Genomic DNA, 11,899 nt, shown 5'->3' with positions numbered 1-11,899 from the left:
GAGCCCCCTCCCCGGCCGTGCCCCCCGCGCAGCCCCCCGCCCCGCAGCCCCCCCGTTTGGGCAGGCGCCCCCCGCCCCGGCCTCAGTTTCCCCAGGAGGGAGCCAGTGCAGTTGCCAACGTCTTTATTGGGGACACGGGGGGACAGACGCGGCCCCAGGGCCAGGGGTCCCTGCGCCCCCCCCCACCCGCTGGGACCCCCCCAGCGCGGGATGGCAGAGTCGCGGCTGCCGCCCCCAGCCCCGCTCCTCAGCGGCCGCAGCGCTGGCTCCGCTTGGCCTCCTCCTCCTCCTCCTCGTCCTCGTCGGGGTGCCCACCGGTCAGTAACGAGGGGCCGCGGGCAGCCCCCCGCCACGGACGCTACATGAGGCAGCACTGCTCGCCCCCCGCCGCCCCCGGCAGGTCCAGGCTGAGGCCGGGGGGCTGCGGGGGGGCAGGAGGGTGAGTGGGGGGACCCGGGGAGCCCCCACCCGCCCGGGGGTCCCCACGGACACTCACCGTCTCCCCGGCCAGCTCCTTGGGCGGGTGCCCCAGGTCCTGCAGCTGGGGGGAGACACAGGGGGGGGTTAGGGCGGCAGAGAGGACCCGGGGGCCCCGTCCCGTCCCCCTGCCGCTCACCTGCTGCATGAGGTCGAGGAGGGTCTCAAAGCGCGCCCGCCGCTCCTCCTCGCCCTCGCCCGGCCGCTCGCCCTCCAGCTGCTGGCAGATGCGGCCCATCACGCCCAGCTGCGCCCGGTACCGCTCGTACTGCTCGGCCGGCAGCGCCTGCCCGTGCTGCCGCAGCCACTCGGGGTACTGCAGGGGGACGCCGGGCTCAGGACGGGCCCCCCGCGCCCCCGGCCCGCCCCTGCGCCCGCGGACCCCCCACCTTCTCGGTGATCTCCTTGAGCGAGGGGTAGAGCACGTCCTTGGAGAGCAGGCTCTGCATGATGCTCCGCATGACGGGCAGGACGCTGCCCTCGCCGTCGCCCTCCTCCAGCCCCAGCCCCTCCAGTGCCTTCGCCAGCTCCTCCTCCGAGGCCGAAGAGCTCTGCGGGGGCACCGTCAGAGCCCCGGTGCGGGGGGCACCCGGGGGAGCGCGGGGCGGGGCGGCCGTACCTGCAGGTCGGTGGCGTTCTTGGCCAGGCCGCTCAGCGTCTCCTTCAGGCAGGAGGTGAACTCCTGCTGCGACGCCGTGTCACTGCCTGCGGGCACCGGGAGACGCCGGTCGGCGACAGGGAGACGCCGGGACCCCCGCGGCACCCTGCTCGGCAAGGGTCGGGGTCTCATCTTGAGGACCACGCTCCCAGAAGGGGGTCCCGGCAGCCTGCATAACTGGGGTCCAAAACCTCCGAAACCTTCCCCTATCCCGCTCCAGCGTGGTGCCGGCTGGTGGCAAGGAGCCCTGGGGATTCCCCGGCACTGCAACGCCGGAGACGTGCCGCCCGTCCCCAGGCCGAACCGAGACCGCCCGGTGTGGTGGGGAGCCCCCCGCTGCCTGTGCCCCCAAAGCCCCGTCCCACCGCGGGCCGGCACGCACCGCTCGCTCTGCCGTGACCTCCGTCCCCCGGCTGCCGGCGAGACCTGGAGCTGCCAGGGCTGCGCCGGATGCCGGCGCACTCCCGGCACGGCACGGGCTCGGGGGGCTGCAGCACGCCTCTGCCGTGCCCTCAAACCCACGGCGGGCGGCCGGCGGTGCCGAGGGGCTGCAGCCCCGGCGCCGGCCCCGCTCACCCACTCTGCCGGCCGCCTCCGACAGCTTCTGGAACTGCTCCACCAAGTGCGGCTCCTCGCGGGCCAGCTCCTGCATGGCCTCCTCGAACTCGGCCGCCGCCTGCGAGGCCAGCTCCCCCTCGAACAGCTCCTGGAAGAACCGCTCCTGCGAGGCGAAGAGCGAGGCCTGGGGACAGGGGCAGGTCAGCCCCCCGCCGCGGGGACCTCTCCCCACCCGGGCGGCGGCCGGGCCCGGCAGCCTCGCACCTTGGCGGCGGCGCTGGGCGAGGGCTGGGCCCCGGCGCGGGGCGGCGGTGGGGGGGCAGCGGGCCTGGCCCTCTCGAAGTCGTCCAGGGCACCTGGGGAAGGGGCCGGGCTGAGGGGGGGCCCCGGGCAGCCCTGGCCCCGGGACCCCCAGCCCTGAAGCAGCCCCTGTGCCCTGTAACGACCCCCGTCCCACGGCCCAGCCACCCCCTCATTCCGCTGTGCCTCACCGACCCCATCACCTGCCCAGCCCAGGGGTCCTGAGTGACCCCCCCCGCCTCCCTGCACCCCACGGACCCCATCGCCTGCCCAGCCCGGGGGTCCTGAGTGACCCCCCCGCCTCCCTGCACCCCACAGACCCCATCGCCTGCCCAGCCCGGGGGTCCTGAGTGACCCCCCCGCCTCCCTGCACCCCACCGACCCCATCGCCTGCCCAGCCCGGGGGTCCTGAGTGACCCCCCCGCCTCCCTGCACCCCACGGACCCCATCACCTGCCCAGCCCGGGGGTCCTGAGTGACCCCCCCCGCCTCCCTGCCCCCCACCGACCCCATCGCCTGCCCAGCCCGGGGGTCCTGAGTGACCCCCCCCGCCTCCCTGCACCCCACGGACCCCATCGCCTGCCCAGCCCGGGGGTCCTGAGTGACCCCCCCCCACCTCACTGCCCCCCACCGACCCCATCGCCTGCCCAGCCCGGGGGTCCTGAGTGACCCCCCCCGCCTCACTGCCCCCCACCGACCCCATCGCCTGCCCAGCCCGGGGGTCCTGAGTGACCCCCCCCGCCTCACTGCCCCCCACCGACCCCATCGCCTGCCCGGCCCGGGGGACCTGAGTGACCCCCCCGCCTCCCTGCACCCCACTGACCCCATCGCCTGCCCAGCCCGGGGGTCCTGAGTGACCCCCCCCGCCTCACTGCCCCCCACGGACCCCATCGCCTGCCCAGCCCGGGGGTCCTGAGTGACCCCCCCGCCTCACTGCCCCCCACCGACCCCATCGCCTGCCCAGCCCGGGGGTCCTGAGTGACCCCCCCCGCCTCCCTGCACCCCACGGACCCCATCGCCTGCCCAGCCCGGGGGTCCTGAGTGACCCCCCCGCCTCACTGCCCCCCACCGACCCCATCACCGGCCCGGCCCGGGGGTCCCACGCGTCCCCCCTGCCCCTCTGTGCCCCAGCGGCCCCCGCTCCACCGCGCCCCGGTAGCCCCCGGCCCCGGTAACCCCCGACCCCCGCTCACTGTCGAGCAGCTCCTCCAGCTCCGGGTCGGGCCCCAGGCCCGGCTCCGCCGCCATCTTCGCGCCGCTCCGCCTCCGCCGGGGGGGCGGGGCCGCCGAGCCCCGCCCCTGTGACGGCCACGCCCTCCTCATGAGCCCCGCCCCTCGCGGCGCGGTTCCGCCGCGCGCCCGCCAGGCGGCGCCGCAGTGCACGGGGGGCGGGGCGGGGGCGGGGCGGGACCCGCCTGAACGGGGCAGCCGCGGACCCGCTGTGCACCGGGCGCTGCGGCAGCCATCGGGGTCCCAGCCCTCAGGGTCCCAGCCCCGCGGGGTCCCAGCCCTCGGGTCCCAGCCCCGCGGGGTCCCAGCCCTCGGGGTCCCAGCCCTCAGGGTCCCAGCCCTCAGGGTCCCAGCCCCTTGGAGTGTCAGCTCTTGGCGTCCCAGCCCTGCGGGGTCCCAGCCCTCAGGGTCCCAGCCCCACGGGGTCCCAGCTCTTGGGGACCCAGCCCCTTGGAGTGTCCGCTCTCGGCGTCCCAGCTCTCAGCGCCCCAGCCATCGGGGTCCCAGCTCTTGGGGACCCAGCCCCTCGGGGTCTCAGCCCCTTACGGGTGCAGGACAGCCATGGGGCTCTTCATGCCCCATGTCCTTGGAGGGTCCCAGTGCCCAGAGGGCCCCCCCCAGTGCGACGGGGACAGCGGCTCCTCCAGACCCAAGCCCGTCCCTCACCAGTGCCCACTTCCCCACCATGTGCTGCCAGGCGCGTGTCCCCCGGGGCCGGGGCAAAGCCCCGGGGACGCGGAAGTCGCTTCCTTCCCCTTTCCCCAAATAGCTGCTGTGCAAGGGGCAGGTGGCCCCACCAGCACGCCGCAGCGTGCCGGGATGGCCAGGACCGCGGCGCTGCTCCTCTGGGGTGAGTGCCCAAGGCCACGGGGCTGGGCAGGGGGCCTGACACCACAGGGATGGGCACGGGACCCCTCTCTGCGCTGGGGAGCAGCGGGTTGGGGCAGAGCCTGGTGGCACCGGCTGGCTCATGGGGAGGGAGCACAGGTGGCTGCGGGAGCCCGCGAGGTCCCAGACGCCAGCAGAACCAGCCCACGGGGTCACACCCCCAGCGTGCCCGGCGCCGTGGGGCTGGGGCAGCTGTGGGGATGGGGCTGTGGGACAGGGACGGGGGGACAGGAATGGGGGGACAGGCGTTACAGAGATCAAGATGTTTGGACTGGCACTGTGTGGCTGGGGCCGCTGTGGGGATGGAGACATGGGGACAGGACTGTGGGGTTGGGGACATGGCAACGATGTGGATAGGGGGATGGGGACGGGGACGTGGGGCTGGCGGAGGTGTCCCCAAGCCCTGCAGCAGTCCGGGGGGGGCCATGTCACACTGATGTGGCGCGTGGGTGGCTCTGATGCAGCCGTGTCCCCTGGGCTCTCCTGGGGACCGTCCCCACGCCCTTTCCCACAGGTGCCAGTGTCCCCTCGGGGGCAGCTTGGGTACAGCCCCTGCACCCCGTCCCCCGGGCTGGTGTCCCCGCGACAGCAGCTCCCAGCCAGCCCCACTCCCCTTCTCCCTTCCAGCCCAAGCCCTCGGCCTCGCTGGTGAGTCCTCGGTGCCGGTCGCCCACCCTGCCATCCCCAGACGCGGTGGTGGCCCCGGCAGGCTGGTGTCCCTGTCACCCCGCAGGCGCCCAGCCCAGCCAGCTCACCCTGGACCCCCCCTGGACGCCGGCGTTCGTGGGGGAGAAGGTGACGCTGACCTGCGGGGGCTCCGGCGCTGCCGGGCCCACCGACTGGTACGTCAACCAGCAGCTCCAGTGGCGGGCACAGCCCGGGCGCGTCCCCCTCTCCAGCAACCGACGCGGGAGCCACAGCTACCAGTGCCGCAGCGCCGGCGTGGGGCTCAGCCCCCCGGTCACCCTGAGCTTCTCAGATGGTGAGGGGTGGGATGGGTGCCCCGAGGGCTCTGGGTGGGTTCTGGTCCGCGGCCTCTCGCCCCTCATGCGATGGGAACCCAGCCCTGTGCACGTAGGTGTGTCCGTGTGCACGCTGGCTGCATCCCCTGTGCATTGCTGGGTGCATCCCCTGTGCACACCAGTGCATCCCTGTGCACACCTACCCATCCCCTGTGCACACCAGTGCATCCCCGTGCACACCAGCCCATCCCTGTACACACCAGCCCATCCCCTGTGCACACCAGTGCATCCCTGTACACACCAGCCCATCCCCTGTGCACACCAGTGCATCCCCGTGCACACCAGCCCATCCCCGTGCACACCAGCCCATCCCTGTGCACACCTACCCATCCGCTGTGCACACCAGCCCATCCCTGTGCACACCAGTGCATCCCCATGCACACCAGTGCATCCCTGTGCACACCAGCCCATCCCTGTGCACACCAGCCCATCCCCCGTGCACACCAGCGCATCCCCTGTGCACACCAGTGCATCCCAGTGCACACCAGCCCATCCCCTGTACACACCAGCCCATCCCTGTGCACCCCACTCCATCCCCTGTGCACACCTACCCATCCCCTGTGCACACCAGTGCATCCCAGTGCACCCCAGCCCATCCCCTGTACACACCAGCCCATCCCTGTGCACCCCACTCCATCCCCTGTGCACACCAGCCCATCCCCCGTGCACACCAGCCCATCCCTGTGCACACCAGTGCATCCCCGTGCACACCAGCACATCCCTGTGCACACCAGCCCATCCCTGTGCACACCAGTGCATCCCCATGCACACCAGTGCATCCCTGTGCACCCCAGCCCATCCCTGTGCACCCCACTCCATCCCCTGTGCACACCAGCCCATCCCTGTGCACCCCAGCCCATCCCCCGTGCACCCCAGCCCATCCCCTGTGCACCCCAGCCCATCCCGTGCACCCCAGCCCATCCCTGTGCACACCTACCCATCCCCGTGCACACCAGCCCATCCCGTGCACCCCAGCCCATCCGGTGCAACGGGCGCCCACCGGCCGCCTCCCCCCGCGCCCCGGCCCTCTCTTGCAGACTGGCTGGTGCTGCAGGTGCCGGCGCGGGTGCTGCTGGAGGGGGACGCGCTGCCGCTGCGCTGCCGGGGCTGGAGGGACACGCCTGTCACCGGGGTGCAGTTCTTCCGTGAGCAGGAGGTGCTGGGGGGACCCTCCTGGGGGTCCGAGCTGCTCCTGTCCCCCCTGCAGCTGCGGCACAGCGGGCGCTACCGCTGCCAGGCCACCGTGGACCACTTGCTGGCGGGGTGGCAGGAATCGGCGCCGGTGGTGGTGGCGGTGCAAGGTGAGCACCCCCTCCCCGACACCCCCCCCGGCGGGGTGCAGCCCCCCCTGCCACGGGCTCGGGGTCACCGGCCCCCCGGCTCCTTCCCAGAGCTCTTCTCGGTGCCGGAGCTGCGCCTGGAGGGCCCGGCCGAGCCCCCCGAGGAAGCCCCCCTGGCACTGGGCTGCCTGAGCCACCCCAGCCCCCTGCGGCCCCTCGCCCGCCTCCAGCACCTCTTCTACCAGGACGAGGTGGTGGTGGGGGGGCCGCAGGGCTCCCCCCAGCTCCGGCTGCCGGCCGTGGGGCTGCCCCACTCGGGGAATTACTCCTGCGAGGTGCGGACGGAGACGGAGAGCGTGCGGAAACGCAGCGCCGCGGTCGCCGTCACGGTGCGCAGTGAGTGTGCGGGAGAGGTGGGGGTGTACCGGGGCCCCACGTCCCTCCCCGGGTCCCCACGTCCTTCTCCGGGTACCTCCATCCTACCTTGGGATCCCGCCATCCCTCCCCAGGTCCTTCTGTCCCTCCTTGGGGTTGCTCCATCCCTCCCCAGGTCCCCACGACCCTCCTGCAGTCCCCCCTTCTCTCCGAGTCCCCCCATCCCCGCCTGGGTCCCCCTTTTCCTCCCAGGGTCCCTCCACCCTTTCCTGGCTCCCCTGTCCTTGGCTGGGTCCCTCCACCTCTCCCTGGGGTCCCCTCCATCCCCCCACCCCTCCCCGGGTCCCTGTCCCTGCCCGTCTCCCCGCAGGGGTCCCGGTCTCGGGGGTGTCCCTGGCGGTGCAGCCCCCCGGGGGGAAGCTGGTGGAGGGCGACCGCCTGGTGCTGGGCTGCTCGGTGGCCGCGGGGACGGGGCCCCTCTCCTTCTCCTGGCACCGGCAGGGCTCTGCCACGCCGCTGGCCACGGGCCCCCGCTACGAGCTCGGCGCCGTGCGGCACCGGGACGGCGGCTTCTACCACTGCACGGCCACCAACGGCGGCACCGCGGCCGACAGCCCGCCGCAGCGCGTCACCGTCCTGGGTGAGCGGGACCCTCCGGCTCCCAGCGCCCCCCACCCCCAGCATCACCTCGTCCCACGCCGGGCTGCGGCCACCGGTCTGACCTCGACGCCGTCTCTCCGCCCGGCAGTGCCGGTGGCCGGTGCCGCCATCGTGACGACGCGGACGGAGCCGTCGGTGCCAGCGGGCGAGAGCCTCAACCTGAGCTGCTCGGTGCAGGCGGGCACCGCGCCGGTGACCTTCACCTGGCTGCGGGACGGCCAGGAGCTGGGCTCGGGGCCCGTCCTGTCCCTGGGGGCCGTGGGGCCGGCGCACGCCGGGACCTACCAGTGCCAGGCCACCAACCGCCTCGGTGCCCACCGCGTCTTCCGGGCGCGCAGCCCCGCGCTGGCCCTCTCGGTGACGGAGCCGGGGTGGCGGCAGCAGGGCACAGGTGGGGGCCGCGCTCGTCGCCCCCTCCCCGGCGTCGCTGCGGGGTCCAGGCCCCCCGGGGTCGGCGCTGACCCGGGCTCGTCCCCGCTCTGTCCCCAGCCGTGGCCGCGGGGCTCAGCGTGTCCCTCCTGCTCCTGCTCGGTGCTGCCCTGGGCTGGCACCTCCGGCGCCGGCACCGCGCAGGTGGGTGGCCCGCAGCGAGGGACTGGGGTCCGGGTCGGTGCTCCTGGGTGGGGTGAAAGCCCCCCACATGGGTAGGGGGGGATGGCAATGGGGCTGCACCCCCATCTTGCTGGGGCTGAGCCCCCACTGCTGTTGCCTCGGGGTCCTGGGGGGTCCTTGGGGGTCCTGAGGGCCCTCCCTGCTTGCAGCCCACGTTCCCCCATCTCATCTGGGTGTGCAGGGCTGACCCCATGGCAACGCCGCGCTGGGGTCCTGGGGGGTCTTGGGGGGTCTCTCCTCCTTCCAAGGCACGCAGGGCTGAGCCCTGGGCTTCTTGGCTTGGGGTCCAGGGGGGTCTTGGGGTGCCTTGGGGGGGTCTCCCTGCTTGCAGCCCACATCCCCCTGTCTCATCTGAGTCCTTGGTGCCACCAGCTCAGGGTCCTGGGGTCCCCTCTCCCTCCCGGGCATGCAGGGCTGAGCTCCGGGGCCCCTGGCTCGGGGTCCAAGGGGTCTCAGGGGTTCCGGGGGTCCCTCACCGCTGTCACCCCGGGGACCCCAGGGCCACTCACAGCCCCCCTTGCCTTGCAGCCGCTGAGAAAAGCCAGGACAGGTGAGTGGGGGGGTCCGACCACGAAGCCCCTTTCTGGGTCTGGACAAGCAGCACCCCCCACCGCGGTCTGCCCCCGCCCCAGGCACCCCCTTGTCCCCGCAGGGACCCCACAGCTCCCCCGGAGCCCGAGGGTCGCCCGCCGGAGCCCACCCCCCGCCCCGGGGCGCCGGGGGACGAGGAGGTGCTGTACGCCGAGGTCGTGATTGCCGAGCGGGGCGGGGGTGAGTCCGGGGGGGGGGACACGGACACGTCACCCACGCGTGTCACCGTCCCCAGCGCGGGTGCCCACCCCGGCTTCTCCCGCAGGTGCGTCCCCGCCCCGCAGCCCGCGGGGGTCCCCCCGCGCCGGGCCCCCGCCCGTCACCTACGCGGTGCTGCCGGGCCCCCACGCGCGGCTGCGGCTCCCGAGTGACGCCTACGAGAACGTCCCGTGACCCCCGCGGGGTCCCCCCCCGGGAAACCCCCCGCAAGTGCAACCCACGGCCCCCGCACGGCGCCCGCTCTGCCCGGGGCCCGATCCGGGTCGGCAGAGCCCAGCCCGGGTGGGGGATCCCGAGTGGGGGACCCCCAGGGTGACACAAGGCGCCCAGTGCTCCCCACTCCCCCTCCCACTGCTCCCAGTGCCCCCAGGGGCTCCTCATTCCTCCTCCCAGTGCTCCACACGGGCCCCCCATTCCCCCTCCCAGTACCCACAGGCTCCCTATTCCCCCTCCCAGTACCCCCAGGGGCCTCCCCATTTCCCCTCCCCGTGCCCCCAGGGGCTCCCCATTCCTCCTCCCAGTGCTCCCCCCACTCCCCAGTCCCCCTCCCAGTGCCCCCAGGGGCTCCCCAGTACTCCCAGCACCACACGCGTCTCTGGCAGGTCCCCTCAGGCTCAGGGGTGCTGGGCTCTGGCCGGGGCTCAAGAGAGGTGCCGGGACCCCTTCGGGTGCTGGGGGGTCTCCCCCCACCGCGCTATGCGGGCCCGGGGAGGGGGGCACAGGAGCCCTTTCCATGGTATTGGCCCCAAAATACAGCTTTTTGGATAAACGGGAAATGGTGGTTTTCTCTCCTGGGACCATCTCCACCCAGAAACACGTAGCCGCTGCCACCGGGAGCCAGTGTCACCAGTGCCACCACCCCATACTCACGGCGTCCCTGTCCCCACGGGCTCTGTCCCCCCCCATCAGACGGTGCCACCGTCCCCAGGGTCTCCCGTCCCAGCAGCAGACGGTGCCGCTGTCCCCGGCCCCACGCCGCATCCATCGCGTGCCATCGACGCTGTCCCCAGCCCTCGCCCTGCCATTACAGAAGCCCTCCTGTTTGTGCATGGTGCTGCTTTACTGGGGGGCTGGAGGGGGGGCAACACCATGCACCCCGGGCAGCTTCAGCCCCCCCACGCTCGGGGGGCCCGGACCCGCGGCGGCACTGGGGCTGTGCCCATGCCCGGCCAGAGGCAATTTGGGGCCGAAACCGGCCATTTCTGGGGGGAAAAAAAGCTCCCGTTCTCCATCACAGCCCCAGGAGGGCGGGTCGGGGGGGGGATGGGGGTCCACGGCTGCTGGGGACGGATGGGGGGACGAGGGGTGGCTGCGTCAGGGTGGCAGGAGGGGGTCAGGACTGTTTCATCTGGAGGGTTTCGTACATCTCCTGGCCCTCACCGCTGAGCCCCTGCGTGGGAAAGGGCGTTACGGGGTGCCTGTGTTGTGTCCCCCCCCCCGAATGCCACCCCCCGCCACCCTCCGCAGCTGTCACCCGCGGGGGCTTCCCACCCACCATGTGCCCCAGGGGGTGAGGTCGAGGGGCTGCACCCAGGGTGGGTGCTCCCGAGGGGGGGTTAGGGCAGGAGGGACAGGCACCCCCTGAACTGCAGCCCCATCGGGTGCAGCGCCTGCAGGGTGGGGCGCACCCACGGGACGGGGCACCCACGGGATGGGGCACGCGGGGAGTGGGCCGCCCCCACGACAGGACCCCCCCAAGCTGCGCCACCCCCGGGCTGACTTACAGTGTAGATGGCTTCTTCCTTCTGCTCCAGGAAAGAGAAAGAGAAACTGAGGGGGGGGCCGGGACAGTGGGGGGGACACAGACACAGCCGGCCCCCAGCCACAGCCCCCCGCACCCCTCCCCTCACTCCCGGGGGAAGCCGTGAAGTTTCCCGGATTCCTCCCACCCCCCCAGCACTGCTGCAGCCCCCCCCAGCGATTCCCCTTTGCTTTCTCCTCCGACGGCTTCGGCACCATTTGGGGAGGGGTGTCGGATGGGGGGCTCATCCCTCCCGGGGTACCCCAGCCCCAGAGCCCCCAGCGCCGTTACCTCCTTGCTGGCTTCTTGCTGCGATGCTCGACGAGCCAGGAACTGCAGGGGGGCGAGGGGGTGCCCAAAAGTGAAAAAAAAAAAGAAGAAAAGAAAGAAAAAGAAAAAGAAATAAGAAAAGGAAAAAGCCCCCGGGTGGGTGGGGCAACCCCGGGGCTCCCACTGCGGCCTCCCTGGGGCCCCTGGGGCTTTAGCTGGGTCCCCAAGAGAGGGGGACCCCGGTGCTCACCTTGAGGCGGCAATAGAGGACGGTGAGGACGATGCCGTAGAGGAAGAGGATGGCATCCAGCACGTAGCAGAGCTCCGGCTCCATCAGCGCCTCTGGGGAGGAGGGGGGGGCGGGAGGGGTCCCCGGGTCAGCACCGCCCGGGGACGGATCCTGCACCGGTCCTGGCTGCCGAGAGCCGGCTCCAGGCGTCGCCCCTCTCCGCGCGCTGGTGAGGGTGCGCGGTGCCGGGGAGGCGCGGGCAGCACCGGAGAGCCGCAGAGCCCACCGCCACTCACCCCGGGGTGCCCCTCTGCGCCACGAGCACCCCGGGGGGGCTTCGAGGGATCACAGCTTGTCCCAAAGGGGCGGGGGGGCCGCCGAGGGAGCCAGCCTGACAGCCATGTGCCCACCCAGCCGCTCCCCGTCCCCACCTGCCGCCGGGGTCCGCAGCAGCAGCAGGGCAGCGGCCAGCAGCAGGTGGGCGCCCATCGCTCGCCCTGGCCTAAACCGGGTCCGGCACAGCGGGGCTATCGCACCGGAGTCAGCGACGGCAGAGCCAGCGCCTTCCTCCCCGCCGGCTCGCGCCGCCCTCGCTTTGCTTCCCCCCTCCTCCAGCCCCGGCCACACCGGGGAACCGGCCAGCGCCGCCGTCCCCTCTTCCGGCAAAGGGCAGCGCAGATGTTGCTCAAGGGGCCGGCGAGCTGTCCCCAAACGCCACCCACCCCAGCCCTACTGCGGCCACCGGGGGGCTGCGGGGGCACCGCCAGCCCCGGGGGGTGGGGGCTGCTGG

General features: G+C 73.3%; 3 protein-coding genes across 12 annotated transcripts; 1 reads left to right on the top strand and 2 right to left on the bottom strand.

Moving 5' to 3' along the window:
* Window positions 1-108: 108 nt before the first annotated feature.
* PEX19 (peroxisomal biogenesis factor 19) lies at window positions 109-3,287 on the bottom strand. Its single transcript, XM_075445431.1, has 8 exons — window positions 3,186-3,287; window positions 1,958-2,049; window positions 1,712-1,877; window positions 1,097-1,182; window positions 867-1,028; window positions 617-793; window positions 497-541; window positions 109-421 (listed from the first exon to the last, which is right to left on the bottom strand). Exons 1-8 carry the CDS (start codon window positions 3,238-3,240, stop codon window positions 359-361), a joined length of 846 nt encoding a protein of 281 aa, XP_075301546.1. The 5' UTR covers window positions 3,241-3,287; the 3' UTR covers window positions 109-358.
* Window positions 3,288-3,990: 703 nt separating this feature from the next.
* Window positions 3,991-9,637, top strand: FCGR2A (Fc gamma receptor IIa). Of its 10 annotated transcripts, none has more exons than XM_075445421.1 (11): window positions 3,991-4,072; window positions 4,738-4,758; window positions 4,844-5,092; window positions 6,170-6,433; window positions 6,524-6,808; window positions 7,158-7,427; window positions 7,536-7,838; window positions 7,937-8,020; window positions 8,588-8,609; window positions 8,712-8,830; window positions 8,916-9,637. In XM_075445421.1, the coding sequence occupies exons 1-11, from the start codon at window positions 4,042-4,044 to the stop codon at window positions 9,041-9,043; spliced, it is 1,776 nt and encodes a 591-aa protein (XP_075301536.1). In that variant the 5' UTR covers window positions 3,991-4,041; the 3' UTR covers window positions 9,044-9,637. The 10 variants fall into 10 exon arrangements, with proteins under 10 accessions (XP_075301536.1, XP_075301533.1, XP_075301542.1 ...); XM_075445418.1 differs by having other exon boundaries at window positions 8,432-8,609; XM_075445427.1 differs by lacking the exon at window positions 8,588-8,609 and having other exon boundaries at window positions 6,340-6,433.
* Window positions 9,638-9,921: 284 nt separating this feature from the next.
* Window positions 9,922-11,705, bottom strand: FCER1G (Fc epsilon receptor Ig). The gene is made up of 5 exons (XM_075445432.1): window positions 11,541-11,705; window positions 11,131-11,222; window positions 10,902-10,943; window positions 10,594-10,614; window positions 9,922-10,259 (listed from the first exon to the last, which is right to left on the bottom strand). Exons 1-5 carry the CDS (start codon window positions 11,596-11,598, stop codon window positions 10,203-10,205), a joined length of 270 nt encoding a protein of 89 aa, XP_075301547.1. The 5' UTR covers window positions 11,599-11,705; the 3' UTR covers window positions 9,922-10,202.
* Window positions 11,706-11,899: the final 194 nt, after the last annotated feature.

Source organism: Opisthocomus hoazin, chromosome 30 (genome assembly GCF_030867145.1).
Source record: "Opisthocomus hoazin isolate bOpiHoa1 chromosome 30, bOpiHoa1.hap1, whole genome shotgun sequence".
NCBI lineage: Eukaryota > Metazoa > Chordata > Aves > Opisthocomiformes > Opisthocomidae > Opisthocomus > Opisthocomus hoazin.
This window is presented reverse-complemented; position numbering and strand designations above follow the sequence as displayed.